The 14,289-nt window shown below is 32.7% G+C and overlaps 1 protein-coding gene across 1 annotated transcript in view; it reads right to left on the reverse strand.

The window, feature by feature from the left end:
• The window catches only part of EYS (eyes shut homolog), a 1,182,030-nt gene that overhangs the window by 1,053,385 nt on the left and 114,356 nt on the right, over positions 1–14,289 (reverse strand). The window contains 2 exon segments of the mRNA XM_031455943.2: positions 3,674–3,813; positions 12,445–12,595. Coding sequence (XP_031311803.2) covers positions 3,674–3,813; positions 12,445–12,595 — 291 coding nt within the window.

The raw sequence follows: 14,289 nt of genomic DNA on the forward strand, positions 1-14,289 counted from the left end.
GAAAAGTATTAATCGAAGTAAAACTTGCAGGAAAGTTAAACAGGCAAGAAAGTTTTTATTCAAGACTATTGTAATAGAGGAGAGAGATGGAACTGAAGTCTGCTGAAACAAAACACAGGTGTGTTTTTAAGTGCTAGCATAAGCAAGTGGAAAACTACTGGAGGAAATTAGAGAGGCTGACCAATGAGATGCTCGGTGCACACTGAGTTATTCCTGAGTTTGCAAGCATTGAGCTCTGTGAATAGGCCTTCTGTGTTTGCTGATTGTGCCCACTGAAGTTACGCTTGTATTCTCTCAGTGGGACTAGGAGGTAGTAGGTGTGCTACCTCCCTGATGCTTACATTTCAAAGAGATGGTTCCCAGGGTCTTGAGAAAGACATTCCTTGGGTCCTAAAACAGATTCTCCCCACACAGTAACCACCATTGTCGCCAAAGCACAAAACTGTATTTTATAAACTCTGACCAATCCTTCCCTGTTATTCTCCCACCAACCACAACCAAGGCTTTAAAGCATTTACATATCTACCCATAACTTTTCCCTTCTGAGACTCTAGTAAAACTATACCAGGATGTTGATCTCCCTTATTACAGTAAATCTAAAAGAATAGTTTTTCTTCATAAACAGAATTGTCTAGAGGTCTCTTGGAACAAACACAAAATTCTGCAAAAATCCAATTAAAATACCCTCACTGCCAAAGTTCAGGACCTAGACTTCAAACCACTGAGTTTTCTCCTCCCCAACTGTGACAATAACAGAGGTATATGCAAGCGCATTTTTAAAATGTTTTGATTATGTGCTCCAACTGGATCTAGAAAGAGGAAATCTCTCTCTGTCAACATCACTTCTGAGGGATCTGTGAGAGGAGGCTTACTGGGGAAGGACAAGCAAAGGCCCTGTAACTTTATCACCCAGGTGACCTAAAGGAGTGATGATTTCAGACGGTCACACCAGTCTGCATGCCTTGAACAAAATTTCCCTGGAGTTACCTTTTCAAAAATCTTGTGATCACTTTTGTTCATCCTCAGCTGGGACCTGCTGCTCTGGCAGGTTCTGGAGACAGGACACTGCACAGGTGCCTGATATGTTTCTGGGGTCCTCTCAGGTCTCAGGCCTTGACATACACACTCCTCCCTCCTTGTGATAAGCCATGAGTAGCTCTCTAATTGCTATAATTTCTCAAAGGACAACCTGAAATTGCAGTGGTCACTCTGGGGGAATTTTGACATGAACAAGATTGTTCACTTGACAGGTGCATTTGAGCAAAAAGAGGACAACTCTCATGAGGTCAGTCTCTCCTGTGTCTAATAAAGAGATTACTCTACTCTGTTCAATGCACAAGAAACTCTCTTTCATTTTCATACTTCTGGGATTAATAAGCACTAGATTTTTAATTATATGGTTCTATGAAATTGTCAAGGATTTGAGTTATTGTTTGAACTATTCATAATAAAAATGTGTGTGTGAAAATTAGTTTTCTGCATTTAAGTCTCTGCCGCTCTTTGCAGAGAGAAGATAATTAACCATAACAATCATTATTGCATATCTGTCTGAAGCTAGCTCTTTACTTCTTTTTTGCTGTTTTTTTTCTTCCTTTTCTGCTTAGGAAATTTCTGAATTAATTAATCATAAATAATTCTGTATCATTATATATACATTCTAGCACGATTATTCACACAGTCAAAAATACAAGGAAGAGGAAAATGATTAACTATGCTTAATTTGTATGTTTTCCCTTTGGCAAAAATTTAACAAAGCAGAAAAAGTGTACCTGTGTGTGCAGGTAATTAAATTGGTCTTTTAGATGAAAGGAACGCTAGGTCCTTAGAGTTTTAGCATGAACATGGAAGTCTTGATTCTTTAAATATATGAATACAGATGCTTATTTATATTAAAAAGATCTTATGTAATTTTCCAGTAAATAAATGGCTCTTTAGGCAAATTAGAGCAATTTAATTTAACCTTTAAAATCTGTTTCAGTATTGTTTCCTCAGATGGCCTATAATTATAAAAATATGAATTCCAAATTATTGAAACTTTATTTTTAAAATTTTAATAATGAATATAATTTCGAAGTCTTTAATCTTTTTCATTTTCAATGACTGTACTTCAATGATGTACTAGAATGTTTTATTGATGATATTACAAATCATAAGAACTTAACATGATATTGTAAATTGAAAATTCCAAATATTTGGAAGACCTTAACACTGACATTAAATTGAATTTATAAATTATCTTTGGATACCTAAACAATTTCTAAGTAAGAAAATATACAAATATTAATCTCTAAATATAGTTTTAATTACTCTCTGTCTTATGGAATAGAAATTAAGATGTGCGTATGTCATTAAGTGATGTATATTTATGTTTTATTGGTATTTTTATTTTGTCTAACATAAAAGTTGTCAAAGTGATATAACATGTGATCGTGAAAAAATAAAATAGATAAAGAGCTATTGGATTCTTATTTTTGTGCTATCTCTTGAGTCTAATAAAACAGATGTTAATTACTTTGCATAAAGTTGGTATTTATTTTAAAATAACGAAGAAAAATAGAAACATATATATATGAAATAAGTGATTTGCTTGTTTGTTTTCTAAAACAGTTACTTAATTAGTAAATTAAATGTAATATATATTGTTTTTAATATACTTATAAAGCTAAATGTATCTTAAAGCTAAAAACTTTAATCATCTATGTGCATAGTATTTTATCTGTGATTGGCTAAATACATACATGTACAAGTATATTAATATAATACATATGTTTATGAACTTTAAAAAATAATAAAAGTTATATTTGAGGGCATACTTGAAATCAGGAAGTCTGAGGGGTGTGAAGTCTGTTTGCCTGCGTTTGTAATGTTTCTTTAGAGGGCTGTATTTTAAGTACACAGGGCTTTGCATTATTTTTGTTAAGCTGGCTCGATGTTAGTGGGTTTAATAGATTTCATAATAAAAAGAGCTCATGAATCTTTAATGAAAATTTTGTGTGAATGATACACCAAACATAAAATTCAACTTTGGTTTTTGTTTCCATAAAATGACCAAGTCAGTTGTGTCTGGACAAGAGAGGTGACAAATATTAGGTTAACTCTCTAAACTTTTTAGAAAACTCCTGAATCATTTTGACAAAAATTTCCATATCTACTTAAAATTAAGATTCTAAAATTTTCATTTTCTTATTGTTATTTGTTTGAAAATATTATCCTGAATTTAACAAGGTTGATGTGAGATGGTGAAAACGGGGGCTACCCATTGTACCCTTGTCTTAGGCTCCAGAGTTGTTAGTGCTAAGACTGACCTGCAATTAGAAATCTTTCAGAGATTTAACTCAAGACAATGATAGTTCTTTATGGCCTTTAAACAAGAAAGTGGCATTATCACAACTGCATTTTAAAGGCTTTAATCAATCAGTAGATTATAACATGCATAAAACATAGAAGACGGGGATAAAATGATTCTTAAAACTATGTATTACCTTTCTATATGATAAAGATAAATTAAAAAGATTTCCAGATAGATTGTTGAGAATTTGTTTATGAAGTTACATTTAAGTTATGCCTATAACTTGAACACTGAATTTGCAACCTTAACATTTCCAGCTTTCTTCAAAACAGACAACTATGAGTTAAAGGGACAATGAGAAATTACCACATAAATGTACTTTACCTCCCTTGTTCCTTCATGTCGCAACCAACATATTCGACCAGTGGCTTCAGATTGGTTCACATGGATGGCGCATTCTGTGCAGTTGGGGGTGAGAAAGAAGTGGGCACCGGTAACCACTTCATGTTTTCCACCTTTACATCCTTTCGAAGAGATGAAACATTAAATGATCTGTCACAACTGGAATTCACATTGAATTATTAAAGGCAGTTGTCAAATTACTTGATAAAATCAATGTGACAGCACCTACCACAAAATAAGCATCTACATTTACAGAATGTTAGATTTGAAAGAAACTTAAAACAGAATAAGGCCCAACCCTCCCATTTTTGAAATGGACGAAGAAATAGGGCAACAGAACCAGACACAGCTTCCAGGCCAATTTGCTTTTTTTTTTTTTTTTTTTCAAATAATCAAATGCCAAATAAATATCTGACTAATAATTATAAAAATAATGTAATAATGATAAACACAATAAAATGTATACCAAAAACATGTTTACTCTTTATATATTGTAGTTGCATATTGAACCACTTCAAAAGAAATTTGGAAAAAAAAATCCTTAAAAAATTTATATTAGAAAAATGGTCAGCACCTCTCCCTAGTCTTCTGACAAGAAGGAAGAAAGGACGGGGATGTGTATGTGTCCATGTGTGTATGTGTCTGAGTAGGTACAGATATACATAAACACATTCGTACATATACAATGTAGCTACTTCACATTCTGATGTTAAATTTAATATATGTGATACAGTAAATGAGACTGCAAACAAGCAAAAGAATGTGACCAATATTTCAGAGGAAACTTGGTAAAAACAGACACACACATGGCCCAGGCTTCAAATTCTCATACAGAGACTCTAAAAATCTATGATAAATGTGTTGAAGCATCTATAGGAAAAGATGACTATAACTGGTAAAATGATAGGGACTTATGGAATGAGAGATTTGGTGACTCCAAAAGAAAAAAAAAAAACATGAATTCCAAGGAATGTGGGGAGTAAGGAGTTAGTTTAGCTGAGCTGAATATCTGTTATCTTTCATTAGTGGATGTAACATTTCCAGGTAATGAAAAAACATAAGACACCTGATACAATCTCCTTGTGAAAAGAAACTTGCTAGTCAGGAGATCATAATATTTCTTAGGGAGAAAGGATTTCTCCACCAAGTCCTCTATCTCAGAGCCCTATTTTAGAATTGCTTATCGTTTACAAACCTACGGTTTCTGAGACACAACTTCCTGGAAAATATCATCCAAGCTATGCAACTTAAAACTGACTTGTTAAATAGAGAGGGCTCACAAGCTGAAATGTCCCTGCTGCGTATGTACCTCATTCAGAAATCTCACCCATCACTCAAAAAAAAGGAAGACTCTAGGAAGCTGTGAAGAATGTTTCTGACCTTTTTAACCTGACCAGTGTAACATGACTGTTTATAGTTTAAGATTATAGAAAATTATTACTACATTAGTAATAAAATAATCCGTGGATAGGATTATCAGCAGATCAGACACAAGAAAGAGAAGGAAATTTAATGATGTCAATAAAAAGCATATCTTCAATGTGTTGAAAGAAAACAACTATAATATGGTTATGCCAGCCCCGTATAATCAATTGGTATGTGTTCCTCTTTATTTTCTGGAGGAATTAGTATTATCTTTAACTCTTTATTTAATATTTGGGAGAACATGGATATAAGACCATATATTTCCAGTATTTTTCATTGTGAAAAAATTAAAGATTATTTTATTTTATCAATTTCAATTATTATTATTGTAGGATTATTCATATTTTGTATTTATTATAGAATCAGTTTATCAACCAGTATTTTTCTAGGAATGTATCTGTTTCATCTAAGTTGTCCAGTGTACGAAGTGTTCCATAATGATGTATCTGATTAAACAGATGGATTTAACTGAGGCATTTTTGCCTCTTCCTCCTTGGGCCTCAGAAAGAAGGAAATAAAAATAAAGAAAGAAAAGGTTTAATCCTGTAAGAGAACCAGAAGGAAGAAAACAAATTTTAAAAAGCTGAAAAGATGGTGGAGGTATAGTGACTAAATTATCAGAATGGTAACAGTCCAAACACAAAGGTCTCATTAGAAGGGATGTTCATGAAAAACAAACTAATTTACCTAGCAGATCTTGAGATGCTTAAGACTTCAAGATATCTGAGAATGTGGCACTGAGGTGGGTTCTGGAAAAAGGGAGATTAGTCACATGACTTGTTCCCCAAATCACAAATTTGGGTGTTATTCTGACTCCTCACTCACTGCCCGCAGGCACACAGACAAATAAATTTCAAGGTTTACTCTTTGGAGAAAGGAACTCTCAGAAGCTCCTGCATCAAGGATACCATGCTCCCTTCGTTCCCCCAAAGAACAGGCAGATTCAACTTGCACCTCCCTATCAAAGCTACAGTCATCACAGCCCTTCCTCACAGGGCAAGCCCCTGGTATATCTACTTAGGTCCTCACCATTAATATGGTCACCTAGCGATTGGTAGAAAGGTTCCAAGTGAGAAAGAACAAACCATCATTAAACTTACAGGAAATCAAGATATGAATGGAACAAAAGAAAATTAAAACAAACCAAAACTGTAATATTCTCAGAGTCATAAGAAAAGTTATTTTATCTATTTAAAAGAAAAGAATCTCAAGAAAATGGACAGTTGAAAATGCTCTAGAAAATTACAAATATAATGAAACAGAAACTTCAACACTAGTTTAGAGATATTTAATTAGAAAACTAGAATAGAAAATAAAACAAAACAAAATAATGGAAAATAAAAAGAATTTATGGGAAAATGAGAGACCATTTTGGAGATGCAATGTCAAATTTTTGGACTTAAGGGTACAGAAAAATAAATCAGAAAAGAGAAATTATTAGTGACATAATACTACTACATAATACTTTAAAGATAACCTAAGAATCCAAAAACATGTACTTCTAAATTAAAGGGAATTGAACAAGGATACAATCATGGGAATATAAACTGATGCAGCCACTATGAAAAACAAATAGAGGTGCCACAAAAAATCAAAAATAGAACTACCATATGACCCAGCATTTCTACTTCTGGGTATTGATCCAGAGGAAACAAACACTAACTTCAAAAGGTACATGTACCCCCATTATTTACAATAACCAAATGTGGAAGCAACCCAAGTGACCATTAGTGGATGAATGGATGAAGAAGATGTGGTGTGTATATATATATAATGTATATGAGTATTACTCAGCCATAAAAAAGAATGAAATCTTGCCATTGGCTACAATATTATAACATGGCTGGCTCCTAAGGGTATTATGCTAAGTGACAAAGTCAGACAGAGAAAGACAAATACAGTATAATCTCACTTATATGTGGAATCTAAAAGGAAAAGAAAAATCATAGATACAGAGAACAGATGGGTAGTTGCCAGACATGGCGGATGGGTAAAACGGGATGTGGTCTTCAAAATGTACAAACTTCCAATTGCAAAATGCATGTCTTGTGGATGTAATGTACCACATGGTGAATACAGGTAATAATAGTGTATTGTACATTTGAAAATTGCTAAGAGAATAAATCTTTAAATTGATTTTACTTTTATTTACTTTTGAAGAGGGAGGTAATTAGGTTTATTTATTTATTTACTTTTTTTTTTTTTTTTTTTAGTGGAGGTACTGGGGATTGAACTCAGGACCTCATGCATGCTAGGCATTTGCTCTACCACAAAGCTATACCTTCCCCCCAAAAGAATAAATCTTAAAAGGAATCATCACTAGAAAAAAATACAACTATGTGTGGTGATGAATCTTAACTAAACTTTCTGTGGTGATCATTTCACAATGTATACAAATAGAGAACCATTATGTTGTACACCTGAAACTAATATAAAGTTATACTTCAATTATATCTCAATTTTGAAAAATAGAATATAATCCTCAAAAGTTTCAATAGAGTGGATGGGAATTATGTGTGATGGGAAAGCTAGGTCAAACAGTATATATATTTATAATACTAATAAATATTGCAGAATTGCTCTGCTCAGATAATACAGTGGTTTTACATTTCAGCAGCAATAGATATAATCATCAAACTGACAAACTCAAAAGTTTTGCCAGACTTATGGGAGGAAAAACTATATATTTATGGTGTTTTTAAAATGTGCTTTGCTTTCACAGTAAGTAAAGCTAAGCACTTTTTCATATATTTAGGAATACTTTCTGTGATTCATGTACAGCTTTCTTTTGCCATTTGCTTCTATGACATCTTTCACAAGCAGATATTTTTGCTTTTCATGTAGTTAAATTACCAGCTTTTTCCTTCTGGCTTCTAAATTTTGTTTGGTAGCTATAAAGGTCTCTCCGATCCAAATTTATAAAATAATTCTCCAACATTTTTCTGATTTTTTAATCATTTCAATTTTTATATATAAAACTTTTTATTGATATGAATTTAACCCAGAGTATGTTCTAAGATAACAAATCAGACTTATTTTCCAGATGACTACCCACTTGTTCAACATCAAATACTGAGGAATCCCTTTTTACCCTAATGATGGAGCTGGCAAATCTATCACAGGCTGACTTTTCAGCATGACTGGATTTAATTTTGGACTTTGTATTTTGCATATTTTTGACTATCAATGCTTTTCATTATTGAAGCTCTATAACATGCTTTAATAGCCGGCAGAGCTAAGTCTCTACCCCGCCAACCCACATAATGCATTTTTTTTTTAGAATATTCTAGGCTTTATTTGTCTATTTAGTTTTCAATGTGGACCTTAAGAAATAAAATAAACACAAAAACATTGCTGTTATTTCATTGAAATCTTAATAAATATATGAAATAATATGGAGATTTGAAACCTTGACTATGCTCTCCAACAGCATAGTATATTTTCAGAAACTTTTTCCCAGATTTTGTGTTTGTAACTATACTGTGGCGATATTTAAAGTCTGCTCAACTTCGAACTTAACATTTTTTGGCTAATTTTAGTCCTAGGCATTTGAATATCTTAACTGCTGTTTACATGAAATCTTTTCTTCCTTTATATTATTTAATTAGCTCTTTTCTGTATTTGAAAGCCATTTATTTCTGTTTAGCATATTAATCAATTAACATAATTCTGTTATTGAAAACTGTTTTGAAAACATTATTATATGCAGTATAAGTTAAAAGTACTAAACCACAGTTGGTTTTTAAAATTCAGATTTGTTTTTCAAAGCCTGAAGTAAGGGCCTAAAATCTTAAATGGATATGGAAACAACAGAAGGTGTTTACCAAAAGAAGACTTGAAAGTGGAGCAGTGTGGCAAGAAAAAAATACTTTTGATAAAGATATCTTTGGAGATCCAGGATTTTCTGCTCTCACAATAATCACCGTAAAATGACAAAAGTAACTGATAATGAATAAATGATAATTAATATCTTGAACCATCTCTGTCACAAGTATGATTCACTGCTTCTTAAAGAACAAAAAGAATTAAAAGTAAATACTGGTTTGCAATATCAGTTCTCAAATGTGGCAATCGTTATTCATTTAGGAAAAAAAGTTCACTGGCACATATTAAATGTTTTCAATGTATGTGTTTAATTTATTTAACTAAACAGTAACTATCAAAAGCTTTAAAGAAAAGAAAGGTGTTCAAAGTGAATTTCTTTCCTGTTTTTTTGTTTTTTTTTTTTGGTTATGATTTCTTCTTTCCTTAACCGTGACCTGTATTATCTTATTTCACTTCACAACTCATTATCCACTCTGTCAGTATCTCCTTTTCTCAAACCTAATAATACATATAATGAACATAGATGATGACATTAAAAAGAAACAGTGCATGTCAGCTCTTTCTCAAGTTGTGCACTGTAGACCAATTGTCCTTGAAGGAGCTTCTTCTAATTAATTACCAACCCTTCTTTGTAGAGCAATCATATTGGCAAGAATTGATTGGGCGTGTAAGACACTTCATTTAGTTGGTAGAAAAACCTCTCAATTAAAATAATTTTACTGCTGGTAAAATTAATGCATCCCATGCAAATTTACCAGCTTGATTTTAATGTTCCTCTTCAATTATATTTTATGAGAAAAACATAAAATAAGATCTTAACAGCAATCAGAAAAAATAGGAATCACATCAAATGTGCAATTCTATTTATATACTTTTTAAAAATCTGTCTTCTTAAAATCTGTTTTGTTTTGAAAACTTTACCAAGAGAAGCTGCATTGTTGAATCTCTGTACTGCCATTCAAAAGGAATTTGGGTGGCTCTACTTAAATTTTTTTTTTCTTTTGACTATTTGACTATTGACTTTATCACTGACTTCTTTCACTTGGATGGCCTAGGTCATTTCAATTCTCAGATATGGAAGTCACACAATATTTATTTTTTTGTTTATTATCTATGTTCATTAAATTCTGAACTTAGATTCATGAAGGGATAATGAGTAAATATGTTACATTACTTTGACAATATTTGTTCAGAGCTGATTTACCCATGAGCAATTTGATTTCCTATTTCTCCCCCTATTTTTCCTAAAAATATAGATCTGCTATTTTATTGTTCTGAATATGTTTCCTTTAGCTTTTTTTTTTTTTTAAAGAATTTCAATGGCTCAAATTAAGTAAATGTATACATGCATTAGTCCTACTTTGAGACAAAGGCAAATCAGTTATAAAAACCATGCAGACACTGAAGCCTGTGAACTGATCAGGCTGCTAACAGTAGAGTATATTTTCCAATCTGTGCATTAAGAGCATCTGTGAAAACTTAAAGGTCCCCTGTGTCCACCTCACTGTAATTCCAGTTTGACTGTTCTGTAGTGGAAGTCCAGCAGTAGTATGGTTCAAAAGTTCCTCAGGTGATTATAATATGTGGCCAAGGTTTAAAAACACGAGCTAGCACAATTCCTAAATAGTTCTGAGACCAGACATTTCAGTTGTTCTTGTTTTTTGTTTGACCCTATAATTTGTGAAGTATTAGGTATTCACAACAGAGTCTCTGAAATTCCTTTTTGCACTAACATGATGTAATCGACAACTCATTGCTCTCTTCCATCACTTCTGGCCTTGAGTGTGATTTGCTTAATGAACTGGTAACTATTTCTGTCATTAGGAGCTGTTAACTCTCCAGAACACCATCTTATGAACACGATGAAATAAATTACCATGTCTTCTGCTTCAAAGGTTAATTTGTTAGTTTACTTCAACACTGTTTTAATGTAATAGTACTCTTATAAGTGCAGTTGCTGTCAGTTGAATGAAACAGGCCACTAGTTGAGAAGAGACATATCAAATCTACTAATTCACTGATTGTTGACAAACTATAGTGCCAAAACGTCATTGACAGAGGAAATATTCTTTAAAATGATGAAGTACCATGCAGTTTCAAGAATGTGAATCAATTTGCATGAGCTAAGTCAAATAGCATTCAAAGTGTAGTCAAACAGAAAATTATGCTCATCAAAATAGATTTTGAAATATGACTGCCATTGTATAAAACAATTAATTTAGTTAATCAAATGTGTGTTGGAATTATTTCATTGTAGATGTTAAATCCAGAAAATTCGGCTTCCTGTTGACACCTCTGTCACGTGCTCTCTGTATACGATCTGTAAACAGAAACTTCCGTCACTACACAATATGATTACAACTAACTCTCTACCAATTTACCCCTTTCCAAAGTATTTCTCCACTTAATCTTTTTTTTCTAATGTGTCACAGTCTACAAGGATTTCCTATTCTTTTAAAATAAAAAAGAAATCTAAAAATTTAACCCAGCATTTTAATTTGGGTTTGCTTTCTCTCCCAAGTCTAATTTTTATTCTTGTTCTCAGAGTTTCAACCAGGACTTCAAAGGACTCATCTCTTCTAATTTAGTGTTTTGGTTTTTTTTTTTGGCTCTGTTAATGTACTTTATCAGAGTATGACTGACATACAAAATGTTGCAGATATTTAACATCTACAACCTGATGTGTTTAGAGGTGTGAAGGCATAATCACAGTCACGCATAAACTTATCCATCACCTCCAAAAATTTCCTCCCATCTCCTTACATTTTTATTTGTTTATTTTGTTTGTTTTATTGTTCTTTCTTTTGTGGTGAGAGTATTTAACATAAGATCCTCTTAGCAAGATTTTAAATATACAATATATTATTGTTAATTCTAAGCTCTATATTGTACAGATTTCCAAAACTTATTTCTCTTGCATAACTGAAACATTGTACCTTTTGAAACAATGTTTTTTTTTTTTTTTAAATCAAATTCAGTCAAATGAGAAGTCTCTTCTTAAACTGCTCAACCATGGCCTCATTCTCCATTCAAGGGTCATTTTGTCACAGAAACCTTACCTGACCTGCAACTTCCTCTCCCAATTGCCCATATTTTCTTTTCTTTTCTTTCTAAAACAAGTTCTTTGGTTATAAGGTTGAATGGGAGAATCTTTCCATATGAATATTTTATTCAGTTTACAATTATATGTTTATCATTATGAGTATTTGCTCAATAAATCCCTCCAAAAAATAGGTAGATCTCTGACAGTAGGAGATAACTTTAGTTTTCTTCACAATTATATATTTTGCACCAAGCAGAATTCTTGGGATGTAGCACATGCAAAACACATGTATGTCTGTGAAAGGAACAGATCAGAGAATAAGAATATTAAATTCATTTTTACTTCATACTGTGTTTTGAAATATAAAATATTCTGTATGATTGGAAGATGAATACTAGCCTGGTAAATTTTTTAAATGACTCAGGCAAATTAAAAAAAAAAAAAAAACTAACTGGATTACCTGTAAATCCCAATTTCCACACATGCTTACATCCTTCAGCTTGGTAAACATCATGGCTGATGATTCCACAGTAGCAGGGATACAGATGACCTGAGCAAGCATTCCTCACAAACCAATAGGAATTTCTTGTGCACCCTAGAGTGCATATATACTAGAAAAAGGAAGCAAAGAAAAATGATAAATACTTTACTGAATATGTTTCAGTATTTTTCTTAGAAAATGCACAGCTAGTTTCTAAAACTACCAATTAAAAGTTGTCTATAGGGCACACCTTGTCCACCACTCTTTGCTTATCCCTTCTATTCCTGAAGTTCTCTTTCTGTACCATCTTTCCTAATGTTCACGTTCATAACACCTATGTGATTTTCTTTTGGCTTGGACTCACTCCTTAATTTACAACAGTCCCTTACCTTCTGTTTGTTGAGCTATAATTTTTTTTCAAAAATTAAAAATAACTATGGTATAAATTAAGACACAGCATTTAAAGCACCTGTGACTCAATAGAATTAATAAAATGCCAAGGTACTGTTTAAGTTTGTTGGTTTTTTAAAATATATATTATTTGAAAATATGTTAATATCAGTAGGTCATGTTTTCTAATAGTATGATTTGTCTATGGTAATCTATAGTGTCTTCAATGATGGGACTCATATCTGGCTACACCCACAATGAAATTAAATAAATTTAAACAATTTCAAGTCATACTCAAGCCATCATTAAGTGTTATTACCTGCAACTTTACTGAGGTCTTAGGATGACATAAACCAGTAAGACACATGTCAGCCCTGGAGACAGATTATTGTTATATGTTCTCTTCAGAGAACACCCTGCAATCATTTCTCCTTTTCTTAGTTTCCATTGAGCAAATTCCCCCTGAGTTTGGCAGAGGGCAGCGCAGCCGAGTCCAGAGGCACAAGAAATAACTAACATCGGACATTTCCTTTAATGCAATTACTATACGAAGGATGCTTTCTTCTAGTTGTTTCAAGTCATGATCGTCTCCTACCCAGATTTGCAATATAATTTCCTAATGGCTAGACAATGCATGAATCTTAATGTATTAGTTTCTGTATTAATTAATAAATGACCGTATACCTAACTGAAATCAACAATGAAGGTTATAAATAATCTGAAGAAATTATCATTTAATTATACTGAGTGGCTATCAGGAGAACAGAATTCTATGATAAATTTCGAAGTCTTGAGATCACTGAAAACTTAACCAATCACTTTTATCCCAAGACATAGAATTTTAAACTCTGCAAATGACATTAACCAAACTTCACTGTCAGTGGCTTTGTGATCTTCATTGCGATTAAAAAAGAAAAGAAGGCCTAATAAATTTGAATCTAGACTATACAAAGTAAAATTAGCAAAGTAATAAATTATTCATGTTAAGACCCAGTAACCTCTTCACTTAAACAAAATGAAAACCCCAAAACACTCAGCTTACACTAAGTCATCTCTCAGATATTTTTTTTTGTTTTATTTGTGTAAATATGCATGTATATGTCTGTGTGTTTTAAACTAAGAGTATCAGAGCCAGCTGCATCAAAAATTGAATCCTCATTTCTGTCTGGTAAACTCAGGAGTGAGGGGTCCACTTAGAACTAAGACGTCTCATCTTCTGAAATAACTCAGGGGAAGGTGGACCAGTAAAATGTAAGGGGACAGGAATACCTGGACCCTTGCTCACAGGGGTGCCATGGTGCTCATCCTGCTAGTTTGAAGGTCACTTGGAGACAAAACAGTACTCTGATTTTAGCTGAGCCCCTCATGATAGTATCCAAGGGATCTCAGAACAATTTATCTGTCATTAGACCCTTCTATCCTGAAATAGGTTTC

The sequence above is a fragment of the Camelus dromedarius genome, chromosome 6, assembly GCF_036321535.1.
Source record: "Camelus dromedarius isolate mCamDro1 chromosome 6, mCamDro1.pat, whole genome shotgun sequence".
Taxonomy (NCBI): domain Eukaryota; kingdom Metazoa; phylum Chordata; class Mammalia; order Artiodactyla; family Camelidae; genus Camelus; species Camelus dromedarius.